This window comes from Magallana gigas, chromosome 4, assembly GCF_963853765.1.
Source record: "Magallana gigas chromosome 4, xbMagGiga1.1, whole genome shotgun sequence".
NCBI lineage: Eukaryota > Metazoa > Mollusca > Bivalvia > Ostreida > Ostreidae > Magallana > Magallana gigas.
The window spans coordinates 44405803-44425091 of record NC_088856.1 but is presented as its reverse complement, the minus strand read 5'-3'; the positions used below and the strand labels follow the sequence as shown (position 1 = coordinate 44425091).

Genomic DNA, 19289 nt, shown 5'->3' with positions numbered 1-19289 from the left:
CACCTATGTGACAGTTAAACTTAGGTGCAAAAATTCAGTAATAACTTCTAAGGACTTAGGTGCAAAGAAAATTGTATAAGCTAAATCATTTTTTTGTTAATTTTCTTTTTGTCCGAAATTCAGATGTTTTTTTCTTAAAATCTTCTTTTCTCCCGATGTCATCATGAATTATCTCTTTAAAGATACATTTTCCCTATGAAAACAACCATTGGCACCTATGTGACAACTCAGACGGTTTACACCTAAGTGACAAGATTCGGTTATATATATATATATATATATATGTGTGTGTGTGTGTGTGTGTGTGTGTGTGTGTGTGTGTGTGTGAATATAAACAATGAGGAATAAAGTGACAAGTAATTATATCAAATGAAGCGATAAAAAAATTCACAATTTTTATGTAATTTATTAAACTAAATGACTTTTAGATGACCAGAACATAAGATACATATACTTGCGCAAAGTTATTTTTTTTATTGAGAGATAAGGATAATTTGTAAGACACACATGTCTGAATTGCAGTAAAATATATAGAGTCTGCAATATTTAATCGTTTATTAAATTTTTAAACATCAAATGTTTATACTTTATGACAGAATAAATGTCGAATTTTGAAAATCCGAAATAAAGTTAGTTATAAAACAGTAAATTTTGCACTGTGACATAAGCATATATGTTCGTCGTACGACAAAATTCTACATGAATAAAGCATTCTTATTTTTTTTAACCAGTAACACATATACACGATTTCGGTCGGTTTTACAGTATATAAGAATGCATACATGTAAATAGTGTAGAGATATCCGGTGTTTTTTGTTGGGTATATATAATTGTAACATTTTGGTGATTAATTTCACGAAGCAAAAACAGCAAAAAACAAACAAAATAAAACTGAAAAACGAAACTAGTTTCCGAAAAAAAAATCCACTAGTGTTTGCTTTAAGAGATTATTTCAAATAGCAGTTCAAAATACAACAGACGTACAGTTAAATTAATACATGTGTATATTATATATGGATTATGTAGATGAAAAGACAAAAATTACATTTCACTTAAACAATTATCAATTGCTTCAATGTGTAATAACGAGAAACTTGTTTATTTTTTCAGAATATTTCATAGATATTTAAAATTGCTTTTATCAGAATTTTTTATATTTCCAACAAATTTTACACAGATTGGAACAACTAATCAATAAAGGAACATTTAATTGAAATGAGCACATTGCTTCCACCCCATCAATGTAACCAAATAAGAGATCTACAAATAAAAAAAATCTGCAAATGCCACAATGCCACAAATTTGAATGAAAGAAAAATGAGTCGCAAAAATAACAGTTTGGCATCAAATGCTCAAAGTTTATTATAAATCAAGACAAACGTTGAACAGAATGCATTCAGGCATTTTAATTTTGAATATTAACAATATTAAAACTTGTACTAATACATGTACTTTATCCAAAATAAAAAAAACATAAGATAACTTTATCATTATCAAGGAATCCTATTCTTGTGGTTCTGTCTTTGCCTCTTCAAATTTTGGGTTGATATCATCACAGTGTCTAATCAATGAATTCGGTGAAACAACTTGGTTTTGATAATGTCTGGCCTTAAAAAAAAAGAAGAAGAAATTTATTTAGATTTTCTACAAAATACTGGTGATGTTCAAATCGATCAAAAAGAAAGAAAAAGCCTAGAAGGGTTAAGTATGAGTTTATTATTATTATTTTATAGATGATTGATATAGTGTTGTTTTATGTAGTGTCATGTGTGTTTTCTAAGATACATAGTTCCAAGTTTTACTGCTCGATCTAAGGAGGTTCAATTATAACGCCCAATACTGCTGGTCAATGAATATACCGATATATCATACAGCTGATTTTCATGGGAGGGATATTTTTTTCTATCCATTTTGGCGTTTTATGTATACTCGTCAAAGTTTATATCATCAAATTTAAACACTTCTCTGTTGATCTTTCTGGAATAAGTTTAAAGATTTATGGTTTTTCAATGGCTGTAATCATGATATAAAAATGACAGTTGTTTCACATTTAAAGCGTTTAAGATACAGTGTACATTTACCCTAATAATAATGCCAAAAAGCAAAGAATGTTAATCTTTACAAAGCATTGACATAAAAGAAGTGCTGGTTATTTGAAGAATCTCAATGACAAACTTATATTTAATCTATTTAGTCAGAAGTTGATTTTTCAGTCATCTTTTCACTCCAGGTATGCAATTAACCGAAGTGATTTCATCGAGATTAGCATACTTAATATTTGAATTTTTAATCGTTCAATTGCTGAAAATTATATAAATAGAAGTAAAAAGGAATACATCTTTGAATATTATAAGGTGATAATTTTGGTCGGAGCGTGGTCAAATCTATCATAAAACCCTTCCGGCTTTATTGGATTTGACGCCCCGACCAAAAAGATCACCCCATAATACTCAAAGAATAATATCTTATTCCTTAATAAAATGAATGAACACACATAATTTCTTTTTATTCAAGTCAATTCAATGAAATCTCATCAGATTTTAAAAGATACGATTTATACATGAGGTATTGAAGTTGTAGAATACTATCGAAGTATTATGTTATCCTACACTTATTTACGTTAATATGTTGAATATTCCCCTCTCACTCACCCGCCCCTCAAACGAATAATGGTAATCATAATAAATCAGATATTATGCATTTTATCTTTACATGTATTTATCAATTACGAGAATAGATAAAGAAACTAAATGGCAGTGAATGGCAATCCACGAAAATTAACGCATACGAATTTAAATGATCCCACAGCATACAGAAATACAAAAAAACCTGCAATTGAAAAACAAACATAAAAACAAACAAACAAACAAATAAAAACCAAAACGAACCCCCTCCCCCCCCCCCTAAACCCCCCCCCCCCCCAAAAAAAAAAACCCACCGAAACTAATGATCTGCAGTTGTTTTGTAACACAACTAGGCTTAAAAAGAGATTAGCAATTTGATTTATGATTGAAAATTTGCAGCATTTTGTAACGTAACGCAATGCAACCTTTACCGTTTAAATATATACAGTACTTACCACGGTGTTTTTAAGAGGGATATTCCCTGGTTGGTCTTGTTTCGGTCTATGAGGCAACGGTACACCGACCTGTAATATATTTTCTTGCGCAATTTGCTCAGAAAATAGGTTTTTCAATTCTTCTTTGCTAAGTTTACTTTTATCAATATTAATAATTCCATCAATTGCTGAGCTCTTTCTGTCATCCAAAACCTGTATGAAAGTAAAACAAAATGGTTATGATACAAATATAGAAGGTGACATTTGATGCAGCTAAAAACTGTGTATTTGATAATTATATTTCAGTTAAACCATCTAATTTATATAATAGTGTTTTGCTGTGCATTTACTATACCTAAATAGTAGTCAGGGTCTGATACATAGTGCATCAACTTCTGTGGCTCGTGCACTTTGTATCAAATCCTGATTACTATTTAAGCTTTGTACTTTCACATCACCACCCTATTGTAATTATTATGCAGACTGTTGTAATCAACAAACTCTGTGTCTTTCCAGGAAATGAGACATGATTGACCTTACCGAGATAACTCAATTTTTTCCACGTACATTCGTTATCAAGCGTCATTAAAAAAAAGAATTTTTATGATCTTCATGATAATTTTCATTGAGAAACGGTAAATCAATTAATTTCAAAACTTTATCGGAACTTTAACTTTAAAATTCCCGTCCAAAGTGAGGCATTTAAAAAAAATATAAATTTTAAGTGCTTGATGTCAATTCTATGTACCTAGGTATCATATATATATATATATATATATATATATATATATATATATATATATATATATATATATATATATATATATATATATATATATATATATCGGCTGTTGTGGCGTAACGATAGTGCATTGGGCTGTTGGACATTTTGATTTTAGGGTTGTGAATTCGGAATGCAGTCTCGGCGCTTGTAATTTTTCAGAATCGTGCTATTTCACACCTAGCTTCGCCATATTGAATTGCCTCCTAAAAAAGCATGTCAAAGTCGAATGGAAAAACTGACGTCAACAATATCATAATGGTTGCTGCTCTTTGACATGTAGATTTTACGGCTTCCTTTCTAGAACAGTTTGTGTTTTTTCGATACTTTAAATTCATATTGTGATGTACTGTATTAACATTATGAATACAGAAAACCGAATATTAACTTTAAAAGATTTTACACATTTGAAAATGTGTTGATTTGACAGTTTAAAATATTTCATCTTGTACATCCAACAAATATGAATGAGTTATGCCAAAAGAGCTTTCACTAGAGCCAGCTATGCTTCAAGACATGGCATTAAAGAAAGGATGGAAAAACTTCTATGATATATAATTATGTGGTTGTAAATTCATAAGTACATGTACTAGTAAATGATGCTGGAACAAATCAAATATGCACAAATAACAAACAAGAAGTTAGCAAAATATAATTTTTTTTATGTGAATATTATTTAGAGAGCTCTAGTAAAGGCTTATTATTCATACACATTTAGGGTCAGCAGTTTTTGAAAAAATGAACCGAAACGTTAATCTTACTGTATATATATAAAACAATAATTGTAAGTTAATTGTTAAAAAATACCAGATCTGTAAATGGAAGTCAGTAAAAAACATTTAATGTGTTCCCAGAGGAAAATGAAGATGAAAAATTCTTTGTAACTTTTGCGCATGCACTGAGGAAATCCTTGCCAGTTTCCTGTATATTCACAGGTAAACAACAATAACTTGCACTTCTTACTAGTGTTCTTTACAATATATTATTTTCTTTTATGGTGATTAAATATTTTTAAAACAAATATATCATAATAATTGCTTAGAATAAAAGCTTTACATCTGACAAGATTTAGCAGGGAACAAAAAGGTTAATATAAAATGCAGAATAAAATGAAAAATATTTTAAATGAATTTATTTCCTGAAAACCTTTTAATGAATTTAAAGTATGCATTTTCTGCAAAATAAATGCATTTCATTAAAACTCTTGCTGTTGATTAACAGAACCAATCCAAGGGGCATGAACCTTATGCTCTCCTAAAGGATACCATCAATGAAGATTGTGGTCGATTATATTAAGCAATATATTATACAAATTGCATTTAAAAGCATTTTATCAGTGAAATTGTACAATTCTGCACGATTTTTGACCTAGATATCTGTCAAGACCGGCCTGCCCTTAAACTATCTAAGATATTTTGATATGTTTTGTTCAACGGTATAAATTAAGATAGAATGTTGTTAACGGGCAATCCGGCCCTGGAGTCTAATTTTGCTAAAAACGATAAAAAAGGCGGGAACTGCTTTTTGGTCTATATTTACATTTAAAAGTTTAGGATAGCTCAGAAGGTTATAGTGCTTGATATGTCACATTTGATGTTTTTGGTGCCCTGGTTCGATTTCATCTGCGAGCATACTTTTTCTTTATAAATATCAACGGCATTTATTAACACCATTTTATTTTGTTAAGCAGAATTGTTTATTCTGTATATTAAACTTTGATCTTCTTCCTTAAATGCACATTTGCTCATTGAATTAAAGATTAAAGATATCGATTGTAAAGGTATATATTTCACTACATGTAAAAGCAAACAACCAGAACTATACCCTAGTGAGAGCCCGCATTCGTTCTGTGTTACTCCAGACAGGTACTACGTAAAAATATCGCATTGAACAAAAACTTTCGCGTTTGCTTGTCCAGAACATCGACAGGAAATAGTACAGCTGTAGAAGAAATATTGTAAAGCAGATGCACTTCGTTTTTTGCCAAGAACATGTACATTGGAGACATTTTAAACCAAAAATGCAGGAAGAAGGGTTATAGATTAGAAAAAAAGATGGGATTGGGTCATGTAGAGTTTTTCAGCCCTTTTGCCATCCCGGCTTCAGGTACGTCCTATGAAACAGAGGATGCAGCTGTTAATAGGGAAAAATTTATGTTGAATGTACAGTAAATGATGATAATGCTCGAACGGCTCCTAAAAAAATTCTACATCTACAAACATCACTCTTCCTGTTTTTCCTGTTGGAAAAACTTAGGCGACGTGCATCATTTGTCGCAAAGAGATATCGCGTCACTCGGGAATTTTGATAATTGCTTCTATATCCTTGGTTATAAATAAACGCATATCAAAAGCATGTTTCGTATTATAAAATTTAAAGTGAAAACAATTAAAGATAAGAAATTAAAATAAAAGAAAGCGTTCATAAATCATAGTGCTGTGACAACGACTGTGAAACTTTTTTTTCAATCACTATACATTATGAGAACTAGAACCTAAGTTAGCAAGGGACAGTTCCGAATAACGTACTCGTCAATATTTTTGTAAAATTGAGAGTTGCTGTACTTAAAGGCTTATGAGTGTTGCTAAAATTCATGAAATGATTTTTAATGATTATCATTAGTTAGAGGGGTGTCTCTAGTTGAAATTGATATGCAATGTGTAGGCCCCTTATGTTAGGTACATGAGAATCAGAAGTAAAATCCAAAACCTGCGTCTATGACTGTTGTGCTGACTTTACACAGTGAAATTGCAAGTTACAGACGGGAGGTAAAATAACACAAAAAGTAGGTGGATGGGACATTGTAAACTATACACCGGTAAGTAACTGACATGTAATAGTGAAACATTCACGCGGTACGGAAGGTCAACTCTCTGCAGGGAATTAGCTGGGGGAGGTCTAAAAAGCTGAAAAATCATGAAAAATTAGCAAAATATGAAAGGGTCAAAATCTCATAAAACCCAGTATGTAGAGAATTTTACAGGTTTTGACTACTAATTTTCTTCAGAAATTGGTGATTGGCCTTATAACGAGTGAATTAAAGGTATTTGTGCTGAATGGGAACCGAGGAAATTCTAGTTATAGAGTTCCGAAGACATGCATCCCTTGGCTACAAAGAATTGTATTGTAAGAATTTATTGTGTATGGCCTAAAAGCAAGAATCGGAACGGAAAATGGTCTGATTTTTGTAATGACTATTGACAATTTATTTTTACATTTTGTTTTTTCGCCAGTTTTACGAATCATTTTCATAGGAACGTTCTTCGGTTCTAAGCAACGTCATTTGGGTATCTTTAGTAACAACATCAGGTAAAAGAATTAAATTGCAAATCATAACGATTAAGCTACGTTTACTCACCGGATCGCCTTTCGTCCTCACTTTTTCCAAAAGGACTGCCTAAAAAATTGTCATATATATATATATATATATATATATATATATATAATGTTGATAGATGGATGGATGGATGGATGGATGGATGGATAGATAGATAGATAGATAGATAGATAGATAGATAGATGGATAGATAGATAGATAGATAGATAGATAGATAGATAGATAGATAGATAGATAGATAGATAGATAGATAGATAGATAGATAGATAGATAGATAGATAGATAGATAGAGAGAGAGATAGAGAGAGAGATAGATAGATAGATAATTTTTCTGTGTTCATGGAATGCTTTGAAAAAAAAAAAATTACGGATGTTGGGCAATTTCGACGTTCAACTTCTATGGTTAATTCTTTGTCCATCGCAGCAAGAATTTTCAGTTGTTCTGAATGATAATCATCCAAAACTTCTGACATTTTTTGCCTTTGATTTTTAAGGTATTTCAGCATGCTTTCCTGGAAATTGTCGTTTATTTCTTTCAATTTCTAAAAAACAATTCGTTCGATTATATCTTTGAAAAATCAGTGTTTTCCATAAAAAAAACCAACTTATGTATGTAATACCGTTAGATTTGATTAAAAACAGTCTTGTGTCTCTTAAATGAATGTACGCGGTGCAATCAACAATGGAAAAATGTTGTCTTGATTACCTGTTGATACTTTCCTCTTATGCTGATATCATCTACGAAGTCTGAAGAATTCTCAAGCTTTAATAAAAATCAAACAATTAGAAAAACTATATTCTTATCATATCAAAAGACCAATACATTGAAGATTTCAACCCGGTTTATTTATAAATCCCTATTCATGAAGATAAGAGAATAGTAATATATGTTTACTATATAGGTTGAAATTTTAACCCTGCTGAATTTACTGTAGATTTACTTAATCTTATTATGTATGATATAAGTTTATAAAAAGAGGAATAATTGAATACCTTGGCTTTTAATTCCCGTGCCCTTTCGATGTTCAGATTGGAAACCGTTTCGGCTTGCTTTGCATAGTAATTGTTTAAAACTGCTTCACTTTCCTCATCAGACGACGAATTGTCAAACATTCCATCCAAATTAGCAATTTCCTATATAAATCAGTTTTTTGAAAACACATACAATGAAAAATTTAAGAGAATTTTTAATAACGAACTACGCATGTGTAGGGATTTGATTTAGTTTCCTTTTTAGTTTAATATAGTATTAAGGTATTCTGATTCACATCTCATTCATTCATTCATTCATTTATTCAATCCTTTACTCTTTATGCTGCACTTTAACACTAGTTTTGTGTTCTGTATGTGGTTATGTGTAAACCTAACATTCATATATAAAATAATGGTTCAGTCGAACTACATGTATATAAAAAGTAAAATATTCCATTTTTATAGGTGTTTTAATTTTTCTGTACGTTGGTCAGCATTGATCACGGAAGTATTCCTTTTGTGGTCTGGTTTTGTAATTAATTCTGCAATATTCGGTAAAGAGTAAAGACGAATGTGACTGATATGTTTATATTAGCAACTTCATGACCTACGATAAATTTTTCTTTCAGACTAATATAAATAATTGTTTAAGTATATATGAAAGATATAAATAAATCGGTGTAAGCAGTATGAGTTTTGAGAATGAAATTTTTTGGAATATTGTATATGTGTGTAACTGTGTAATAAATTATCATGGAAAGCAATAAGTAAATGATTGATTCAATAAATTGCTAGACTTTACGTTAACAGTAAACATACTATAATGATCTTATATTAATCATATACAGTAATCGATATATGATAATGAAAGAAGTAAATAAGACCTGCATTCAATTCCATAAATTGGTAACTACATAAGTATGTATCTGCCATTGCTAATTTTAATGATATCTATTACAGTAAATATCTCTGATAATATGGGAATATTGTTTAAATATAAGTGTGATGAAGTTGAATTCAGTTATTTCAGTTTTGCATTTTGTTTTGTTGATTTTACTGTTTGTCGTTTTCGCTATCACCCCCACAAGATCCAAAAAGAACTTCATTACATATGGTGGCAGCGGTGGGATTTTGTGGTTGCTAGTGTGGAGAAAAAGATATTCAGTAAAATATTTGTCTCACAGGAAAAGTTAATTATCGATCAGATTAATTTTGCAATTATTATTGTCAGTAAATTGAAATTTAGTGGCTTCTTACTGGTAGTTGTCTGTTATCTGGTAAGCTGTGTCGTTGCCTAAGTGGTGAGAAGGGCAGGATTTATCTGTTTGTCTAGAGTTGTGGCGACATGTAACCGCAGTTGAGAGAGATGAGCGCGCGGTTAAAAGAGAAAAGAAGAAACAAACAAGAGATGAAACTGCAACGTCTGGCCATGGAAAGAGACGTACAAGAAAGGAAACAGACACTGGAGAGAACAATGAAAGAAAAGAGGTTACAGGTAAAAAAGGAGAGAATTAGATTAACAGGAACAAGCAATGAAAGCCCAGAGGAAACCAAATGATGGGGAGATAAGAGAGCAGAAACATGAGGTAAAGTTTTTACTGCCTAAGTATGTAGAGGGTGAGGATATAGATGTTTTTCTCAGGTCGTTTGAAAGACTAGCTAATCTACATAGGTGGCCAAAACCAGAGTGGGCATTGCGGTTAGTTCCCCAGTTGACGGGTAAGGCACTCGATAGTTATGCACGGTTGGGGGAAGGTGAGTCAAAGGATTATGATGTCATTAAGAAGGCAATTCTTAAAAGGAACAATTTGACAGCAAGTACATACAAGGATAAGTTAAGGACCGGTAAACAAAATCCTAATGAAAAATTCAGAGAGTTTTATACTCGTTCGTTGAATTATTTTGAGCATTGGTGTCAAATGGAAAGAGTTAATCATAACTTTCAAACATTGGTAGATATGATTATGAGAGAGCAGCTTGTCAACAGTTCGTCAAAATTTTTTACAGGTATGGTTGAAAGAAAGACAACCAAAATCTTCCGATGAAATGATTGAGATCGCTGAAGCCTATCAGAACGCACATAGGGGTGCAGGAAGTTTGCCCAGGACGCAAACTCAACATAATCAGAGGGACAATAGCGGTAATTTTTCTGAGCAGAAAGCCACGTCAGGTAATATGCAAAATAAGCATGAAAAGAAGTGTTATTTGTGTCACAGATTTGGTCATTTTATGAACAATTGTCCATTACGCAGAACAACCGATAAAGATACAACTAGTGGAAGGTCATAGGGAGGAAAACCTAAATCAGGTCAACAACAGGCAGAAGGTAAGGACAAAGTAGGATTGATCCATTTACCAACACTGACAAGAAAAAGTCTAGCTTTGGAAGTACCAGTGATGGTGGAGTCCAAGGAAGCTGATGAAGACACAAGGAGGATTGGTCTGAAAATTGGTAATGGTAAGGTGAATAGTAAAGAAGCATCTGTCTTGCGTGACACTGGGTGTACATCCATTCTAATGACAGAAAAGTTGATAAAGGAAGAAGATTTGACAGGGGGCGTTCGGGAAGTTACACTTGCGAATGGATGTGTGATGGAATGTCCGGAAGTGTGGATTGAAGTTGATACAAATTATGTCAAAGGTAAAGTATTAGCTATAGTCATGAATACCTTGTTTGCAGATTTGATTGTAGGGAATTACACACGGTTAGATGTCCCTACTGAGATAAGGAAAGATGGTGAATTGGCGAGGTCACAAAAAGATGTTTTTCAGACCGTAGAGACGAGATCATCGACAAAGAGAAAGACAGTTGAAAAGGAAGAGGTAGAGAGTAGTCTTGAATTAGGCAAAGAAATCTCGACTGATGAATGGATTGAGGAGCAGAGTAAAGATCCAGCATTGGATGTCCTCAGAAAACGAGTCGGCAATGACATGTCTTAGGAATGTGAGACTTTAATTACGCTTGAGAAAGGTATGTTGTACCGACATTTCAAATCTCCTACAAAGGAAGTAATTAAACAGTTAGTGGTACCAACGGAATTTCGGAGACAGATGTTGCAGCTAGGGCATGATATTCCTATGACAGGACATCTTGGTATTAAGAAGACCAGAGAGAAAATCTTGAAGTATTTCTTTTGGCCTGGAATATTCAACGACACCAAACAAAACTGTAGAGCATGTCCAAAATGTCAAAAAGGGACTTCAAAGACACAGGTGAGTAAAGTTCCTTTAGTGCAAATACCAAGAATAGATGTCCCATTCCAACAGATTGCGATCGACATGGTTGGACCACTGCCTAAGACAAAAAGGGGAAATCAGTATGTATTAGTTATTTGTGATTATGCTACTAAGTACCCAGTGGAAATCCCTTTGAGAAGTCAGGAAGCAGAAGTGGTGGCTGAGGCGATGGTAGAAGTTTTCTCAAGGCTTGGCGATCTTGTCTGATAAATGTACCAATTTCATGTCATCACTTATGTCCGAGTTATGTAAGCTACTCAGTATACGGAAGTTAAATACAACCCCATACCACCCCAAGCGAACGGCCTTGTCGAGAGGTTTATTGGAACCTTAAAGAGGATGCTACAAATCTACGCACAGGATCAACCAGGCAAGTGGGATAAGCTCTTACCCTATCTTCTTTTAGCATACAGGGAAGTCCCTTAAGAATCAACAGGGTTTGCTCCATTCGAGTTGATGTATGGACGGCACGTCAGATGACCACTTGCTCTTATGAGAGAGAGTAGCGATGGCGAAGACGAGGAAAACCGTCAGTTGCAACCATCAGTTCTCAGCTATATCATTAAGACACGGGAGAAGTTAGCAGAGATGGCTGATCTATTGTCGGAAAAGGAGCAGGATAGCAAAACAGATAAGAAGAGGTATTACGACCGAAACGCAAGAAACAGAACATTTGAAGTTAAGGATAAAATTCTGGTCTTGTTACCGACAAGCACAAAGAAACTCTTAGCACAATGGAAAGGACCCTTTCCCGTAGTCGAGAAAGTTAGTCCCGTAGACTATAAAGTGCGGCATGACAACAGAGTTACCAAAGTGTATCATGTGAACATGCTTAAACGATGGTTCGAGCGAAATGAAGGGCACGATGAGCGAGTTACGGCAGCTGTTTGCATTGCAGACCATTCAGAACTTCAGTTTTGAAACATAGTGTAATCACTACCAGTGACATACCAGTAAGTCAAAAACCCTACCGAATTCCACACGCTTTACGAGACGAAGTGAAAAAGGAGTTAATGGCAATGGTAGAAGCTGGAATAGTGGAACCTTCGGTAAGTCCCTATGCGTCACCTGTAGTGATAATTACAAAAAGGATTAAACAATTAGATTCTGCATAGATTACCCCAAGTTGAATCAGGTAACACAATTTGGCCCTGAACCAAATGCGCAGATATAAGATATTATTGATAGACTCGGAGAGGCAAAGTATTTGAGTAAAGTAGACCTTACAAAAGGTTATTGGCAAATCAGTTTGGATGATGATGCCAAAGTGAAAAGAGCGTTCGTGACTCCATTAAGTCATTACCAATTTACGGTAATGCCGTTTGGAATGATGAACTCCGCTGCGTTCAACAGGTTGGTAAGAACTGTTTTAGCTGAACATACTGCCTTTTCAGATTCCTTTATTAATTATATCATTATCTTGAGTGACTGTTGGGAAAGTCACATTAGACACATACATGTACAAGTAGTGTTAAGTTCATTACAGAAAGCTGGTTTGACGGTCAACCCAAAGAAATGTGAGTTTGGTGCATGTCAGATTGAATTCTTAGGGCACTTGGTAGGAAATAATCAAGTTCAACCAACAGCAGAGAAAATTCAAGCTATCTTGAATATTCCCATTCCTGCCAAGAAGAAAGAGGTAAGGTCTTTCTTAGGGTCTATTAATTTTTACAGGAAGTTCATTCCTAATTTCTCGACTAAGTCAGCACCATTATCAGATTTGACTAGAAAGAATCAACCAAATCATGTAAAATGGACAGTTGAACATGACCAAGCTTTAAAGCAACTTAAACAGGATCTGGTAAGTGCTCCGGTATTATGGAACCCTGATTTCAATGCAGAATTTATTTTGCAGACTGATGCAAGCGATAGGGGTTTAGGCGTTGTTTTTTACAGGAGAAGGAAGCAGAACTTCATCCCTTTGTCTATCTTAGCAACAAGTTACTGCCAATGGAACAAAATGTTGCTACAGTAGAAAAAGAATGCTATGCCATAGTGTGGGCTATCTAACGATTAAGTAAGTATCTGTATGGCAGATAATTTGTTATTGAGTCTGACCATCGGGCACTACAATGGTTGAAGACAATAAGGTCAGAAAATCTACTGTGGAGCCTTGTTCTGCAAGAGTACAAATTCATTGTGAGGCACATTGCAGGGAAGGAGAACAAGATGGCTGATTATCTCTCTAGACTATCTTAGTTTACCTTCAACTTCATGGTCATTTTTTTTCAAAATGTTGACAATTTTTTAATGAAATGGGGGCGTTTGTGATGAAGTTGAATTCAGTTTATTTCAGTTTTGCATTTTGTTTTGTTGATTTTATTGTTTGTTGTTTTAGCTATCACCCCCACAAAATCCAAAGAGAACTTCATTACAATGAGTAATGAAGATATCGCTCTTTGCTTATACAACTTGATAGTATAAACAAGTGACTTAAGTAAATAAATGTCATATGTGAATGTTTTTGCAATGTGTGTGTATGTATTGATTTTGTTGTGTGCCTATATGATTTATGTATGTGTAGTTTTAGGATGATTCCTTTTTTCCTACAAATTAAAAACAAATCTATTTAACAGTAAGAAAACCTTAAAATCGACTTGGAGTTCATATGTCATCTTGCATCAAGATCCGGTTACACATGCGGTAAAACTAGTATGGTAATTTGGCAATAATATTCAATATTTGACTCATTTAGCAATAAATACAGCACTAACTTTTCATTGCACAAACATGTACTTACTACTTTCGCTTTTCGTATGAAATTTTCTGCAGAATCCTTATGTTTATCCTTAAAGATAAAAATAATGTTGATTTAAATTGTTTTAAAGTGAGAAAAAGATGTCATTGAAAATGATAGTATTTTTCTTTTGAAAATGTTTTTAGAACAGCGATGCATTGTTTGAAAACAAATGTGATAAATATCATTTTTTTAGCACAGCTTGTCATATTTACAGAGATTTGAAGAGAACTAACTGCATATTGTAGTCACGTCTGAATGACCATTTTGAATTTGGATAAAAGGTCCTTATTCATTCTACAACTGACTCCTCAACCATCATAATTCTTTTTTATCGAGTCTTTGCACTTTCATCCAAAGAGTTACGTGATTCAAAGTTTTTTGCACTTTTCCTGTGTTACATCGTTAAACATTAATGGATAATTTCTTGTGTTTGAAGTTTAACAACATACTTGTAATATTGTAAACGTCTTTATTTCAAAGCATCTAATATTTCACGATTTCCTGAGTAAGTACGTATACCTTTCACGGTGTTTTTAGTCTAACGGATAATCGATTTCTTCATTATAGAATAATTAATCACGATTATGAAAAAAAAAACACATGATGAGTAATAAACATGCAACTGTGCATTTACATTATATTTGGAATCACCTTAAGTTACTCTCTTAATCCCGTTGAATGCTTTAAGAACAATAATTAAAAAATATTTTGTCGAATATAATATGCACTGATATATAATGCAAACCCGGCATTTTTGGCCTGCAAATTTGGGGGAAACGTAATCTATTCAAAACCTGTAGGACTTTATAATCAATTTATCTTAAAAGTGAACTGCTCAAATGAATATGAATACTGATTGCAGACAGCTTTGGTTGTACATGTACAGGGATCTTTGCTCAAAAAAGATTTCCCGAGAAATTAAGTGACAATAAGTAACAATGACTTCGATAGGGCCAAAGAGAGGTGTTAAAATGAATCATCCGTTATATAAAAACATGTAGTTGTTCTTTATAATTAAGTGTTTTTAATCATACATAATACTAATGCTTGCTATTCTAACTGATTTTAAAAGTACCATGATAAGCAAGTAGTAACTTACGCCCTGCTCATGTACACATCTATCTATAACAGCTGTAATGACGACCTAAACGGAGATGGTGAATGTACAGCTCATATTTACGGTGGATTAATGTTCATGAAAAATTGACTGACCGTAAACATAGTCAGAAAAATACACCGTAATGTTTTCTACGTCTATAGTACATGTGTATTCAAGTAATTAAATGGCGTATTGAAACTGGTTCCCACGGAACATCAATCATTGTTTCAAAGTTATTTATTGACAATGATTCAATTATCTGACATGCTTTACAACCTAAATTCTTGTGAATGCTAAATCATGTTTATCACGCTGTAAAAGAAAATTACTTGTATTCAAAGTCTACTATTTAGTGACATCTCTTTTATTAAAATTATTAAAAAAAAAAAAATATTTGCAGCTTACTTTACGATTTAAATCCTTTAGTCGTTTGTTATACTCAGAAAGGAGTGAATTTTCATCCCATTTCCATCCTTTTTGTGCTGAATATAATGTTATTTCATCTGAGTGTTTTTGGTGAAGCATGACAAGAAGAGCAACTTCCACTGGTCTCATATCATTGTGTAGAAGCTTCTGACATTCAATGTCCAACTTTGCAATACGTTGCTTGATCTTAATAAAAGTTTTAAAAAATAAATCAAAACAATTTTTTATCAAACAATTAAGATTAGGAATAACATTAAGTTTTTAAAACTTCAGTTTTATTTAAAATAAATCTGCAACAAAAACATTAGGTACTATAGCACATATTTCAGCTTGTCTGTAAATATGTGCCGTTTTCAAAGCAAATTTTATATACAATCCTAAAATTTACCTAGTACTTATATAATTAACTTTCTCAAAATCTATCATTGTAATATTCGGAGCATTGTTGAATTTCGGGAAATATATTTTGTTTACGGTTAATAGTCCGTTTTTACTTGGTCCCTTCCTTTTCTATTTTGATCAGCTTCAGTGAGGTCGGTAAAAGTTGATGAAGATAATTTTTTGAATTATTATTTGTCAGTTTGTTTAATATTATAATTATACACAGACAAGTTGTTTATATTAACTTTACAGTCATCATTGTGTTATTATATTTCGCCGATGACTATTTGTTTTAGAGATATTTACGGATTTAATAGCTCTTGATAGGTATCTGGTAGGATATGCCATGCGGCCATTGTCTGGTTTGTTAAAATCACATAAAAATTATAATAAGTAGGAATGTGTTAATTAAAATTGTCTCTTGAACAGTTTTATTTTAATTTTTGAGCCCCTTTTGCAAGGATTAAGAATGCCTAAACGAAAACCCAGTCAGTCGCAGGGCGACGTGCACGTGGAAATCGAGCCGCTCACCAACCTTGGAAAACGGAAGAAGGATCGGGCCACCAGGTAAGTACCATAGACCTTGAATCTTGTTCCTGTGGAGAATGCTGCAGGTACTAATGTGTTGGATAGTGTTTGCATAGAAACGGTGGGTGTTACACCAACACCGATAAACTCCATTTAATTTTCTTTGGGGCACAATGTGAGCGAATCATTAAGAATGAAAATCATTGAAGGGAAATATGTAGATCTGGCCTTGTTGTTGAAAAATTCAAACATTGAAGATACAGTTAGTGAAAGAGTTCTAGTTGTTGGAAATGATGGTCAAATGGTCAGTAAAGCAAGGCCTGCAGTAAAAATTATTATCTTAAAAATATGTTACAATGAAATAATAATGTTTGATTGCAGTTATGATATATATAGATTTTAAAAGGAAATTTTATATCGCATCCTATATTAGCCCGAGGTTGCTGTATATCAGCCCGAGAGCCGTCAGAGCTAATATAGGATGCGATATAAAAATTGCCATGTTATAATTTTTATATCATTTACTTATAGAACACATCAAAGAAACAATAAATAAAATCATGTGATGAATGATTATTGTCAACAAATCACTCCGTGTCTATATATTCCATCTCTGATAAACTTCCCTGGAATTTTTGTGCCAGCTGTTTGCATGACAAACTGACGTCGACGTACTATTTGACGTCATACTCGGAGATCGGAGTTGAACGACGCATACTGAACTATACGTCATAATAACCGATAATGAACGGAAAGGGTGTGATATAACATCCAAAGATTGTCGGAGAGGGGTGTGATATAAATCTTATATCACACCCTTAGGGTTTATATCATACGGGTAGGTGAAATTTCTGTTTATACACTACCCGCAACGTTATTTTTTACAATCCTATTCTATCGTATCGTGTATCAATCTTATCGTATCGTGCGTGTATACTATTCTATCGTGCGTTAATCCTATCAGGTTTATCGTTCAATTTTGACAGTTTTTCCGTTTATCCTATCGTGTTAATAGTTTCGTGCCTTTTCATAAGCAATTAAATTTATTTCAAAGTTGCAAGTCGTTCAGTGCGCCGTTTACGAATATTTCTCGAACAAGAATTGTAAAATCTTATCCAGCATTCTATCATGATACTAATTTCTTAATTTATTAGATCAAAATTAACCAATATTGCATGTAAATCATATCTGAAAACGAAGTTCTTAGAAACAAGGTAACATATTTGCTTGTATATCGAATATATTGAATCGTGCACGGGGTGTATACCAGCGTAAACATAAACTTTTATGCAATATAACTTGTTTTTATGCATCACATTTTACAGAAACAAAAGTATTTTCAATATAATGAACCCATTATTTTCCGTGTGATATTTGATTTCGGACTGAAATGTTTTCGGCAATAGGGTGTGTAATAATGTAAACAACATTAACTAATCGTACGCGGAATGTGTATCTGCGTAAATATTTATTTAACTTGTGTGTAATATAATTCGTTTTTAATGCATCAGTTTCTTATACAGAAAGAATTGTATTTGTGATAGATTTTATGTTTACTTTGAACAAGAGTTGGATTTTTATAATTGAACCCGCTATTTTCCGTGTGATTTAATCTCGGGCTAAAATATTCGCGGCGATTGGCTAGGGCGTTCGGTAATGAAAACAATGTGAACAATACAGAATATTTACTGATCATTTATATAAGCTCATAATTTTAGTTTTAAAAAATTAGCTGGTCATTTATATACATTCTATACATTTATATGATGCAGCGATGATTAACAACTCGGCAATTGTTACTAAAAAAATTCCACGTAAATCATTATTCGTACGTGTTCTTTCTCAAATTCTGCCATTATCAGTTTATTCATGATGATCGTCTAAAGCGATTATTCGTTTATCATGAACATCGTTTATCCTTTTCATTTATATATCAATCCTATCCTATCGTGTGTGTATACTGTTCTATCGTGCGTTAATCACATCCTATCATGCGTGTATACTGTCCTATCGTGCGTTAATCATGTCCTATCGTACGCAAATCCTGTCATATCGTTTATCTTGTAATAAATAACGTTGAGGGTTCTGTATCGCACAGGGCGGAAAAGGGTGTACTTTCTATAAGTATACGATATAAATCTTATATCACACCCCTAGTGTTTATATCACACGGGTAGGTAAATTTTGGGTTTATATCGCACGGGGTGGAAAAGGGTATATTTTCTATAAGTATACGATATAATTAATTCAAAGCACATATTTTTTACTTATTTCAGATATATGCAATACTCTTTTCAGTTTGATACATTTAATACATTCCATTGGCATTTTGTTTTTACATTTCTAGTACTTAATTTTCTATTTTACTTGATACTGCCGTGTATTGAACAAAAAGTGGCTGTTAAAACATATTTTTACATATGTTTTTCCATACGAAATTTGAAAAAATCACAAGTGAAGTCTTTTGGACAAAAACCTTTGCCATTCTTCATTTTTTGAAGAAAATTATACACTTCAGTCTCAATAACAGGGACCTCTGAATTATCACATTATTCTTTTGTTAGTTTTATTTAGTTCAATTGTAAAGGAAAGATTTTTGGGAATACAATTTTTGTTCTTTTTACACATGCAAAAATTACATTGAATTTGTCTAATAGTATGGCAATTGACCCATCCTCTTTTATATATTTTAGGAATGTGCTCACCATTATAATTTTAGAAATATGTCAA

General features: G+C 32.8%; 1 protein-coding gene across 1 annotated transcript in view; it reads right to left on the bottom strand.

The window, feature by feature from the left end:
- Positions 1–1331: 1331 nt before the first annotated feature.
- The window catches only part of LOC117682250 (uncharacterized), a 20441-nt gene continuing 2483 nt past the window's right edge, over positions 1332–19289 (bottom strand). The window contains exons 2-9 of the mRNA XM_066082548.1: positions 15630–15836; positions 14126–14173; positions 8170–8310; positions 7883–7939; positions 7545–7718; positions 7198–7236; positions 3080–3271; positions 1332–1608 (exon numbers count right to left, since the gene is read on the bottom strand). Coding sequence (XP_065938620.1) covers positions 1504–1608; positions 3080–3271; positions 7198–7236; positions 7545–7718; positions 7883–7939; positions 8170–8310; positions 14126–14173; positions 15630–15836 — 963 coding nt within the window. The 3' untranslated portion in view covers positions 1332–1503. The remainder of the gene's footprint in view (positions 1609–3079; positions 3272–7197; positions 7237–7544; positions 7719–7882; positions 7940–8169; positions 8311–14125; positions 14174–15629; positions 15837–19289) is intronic.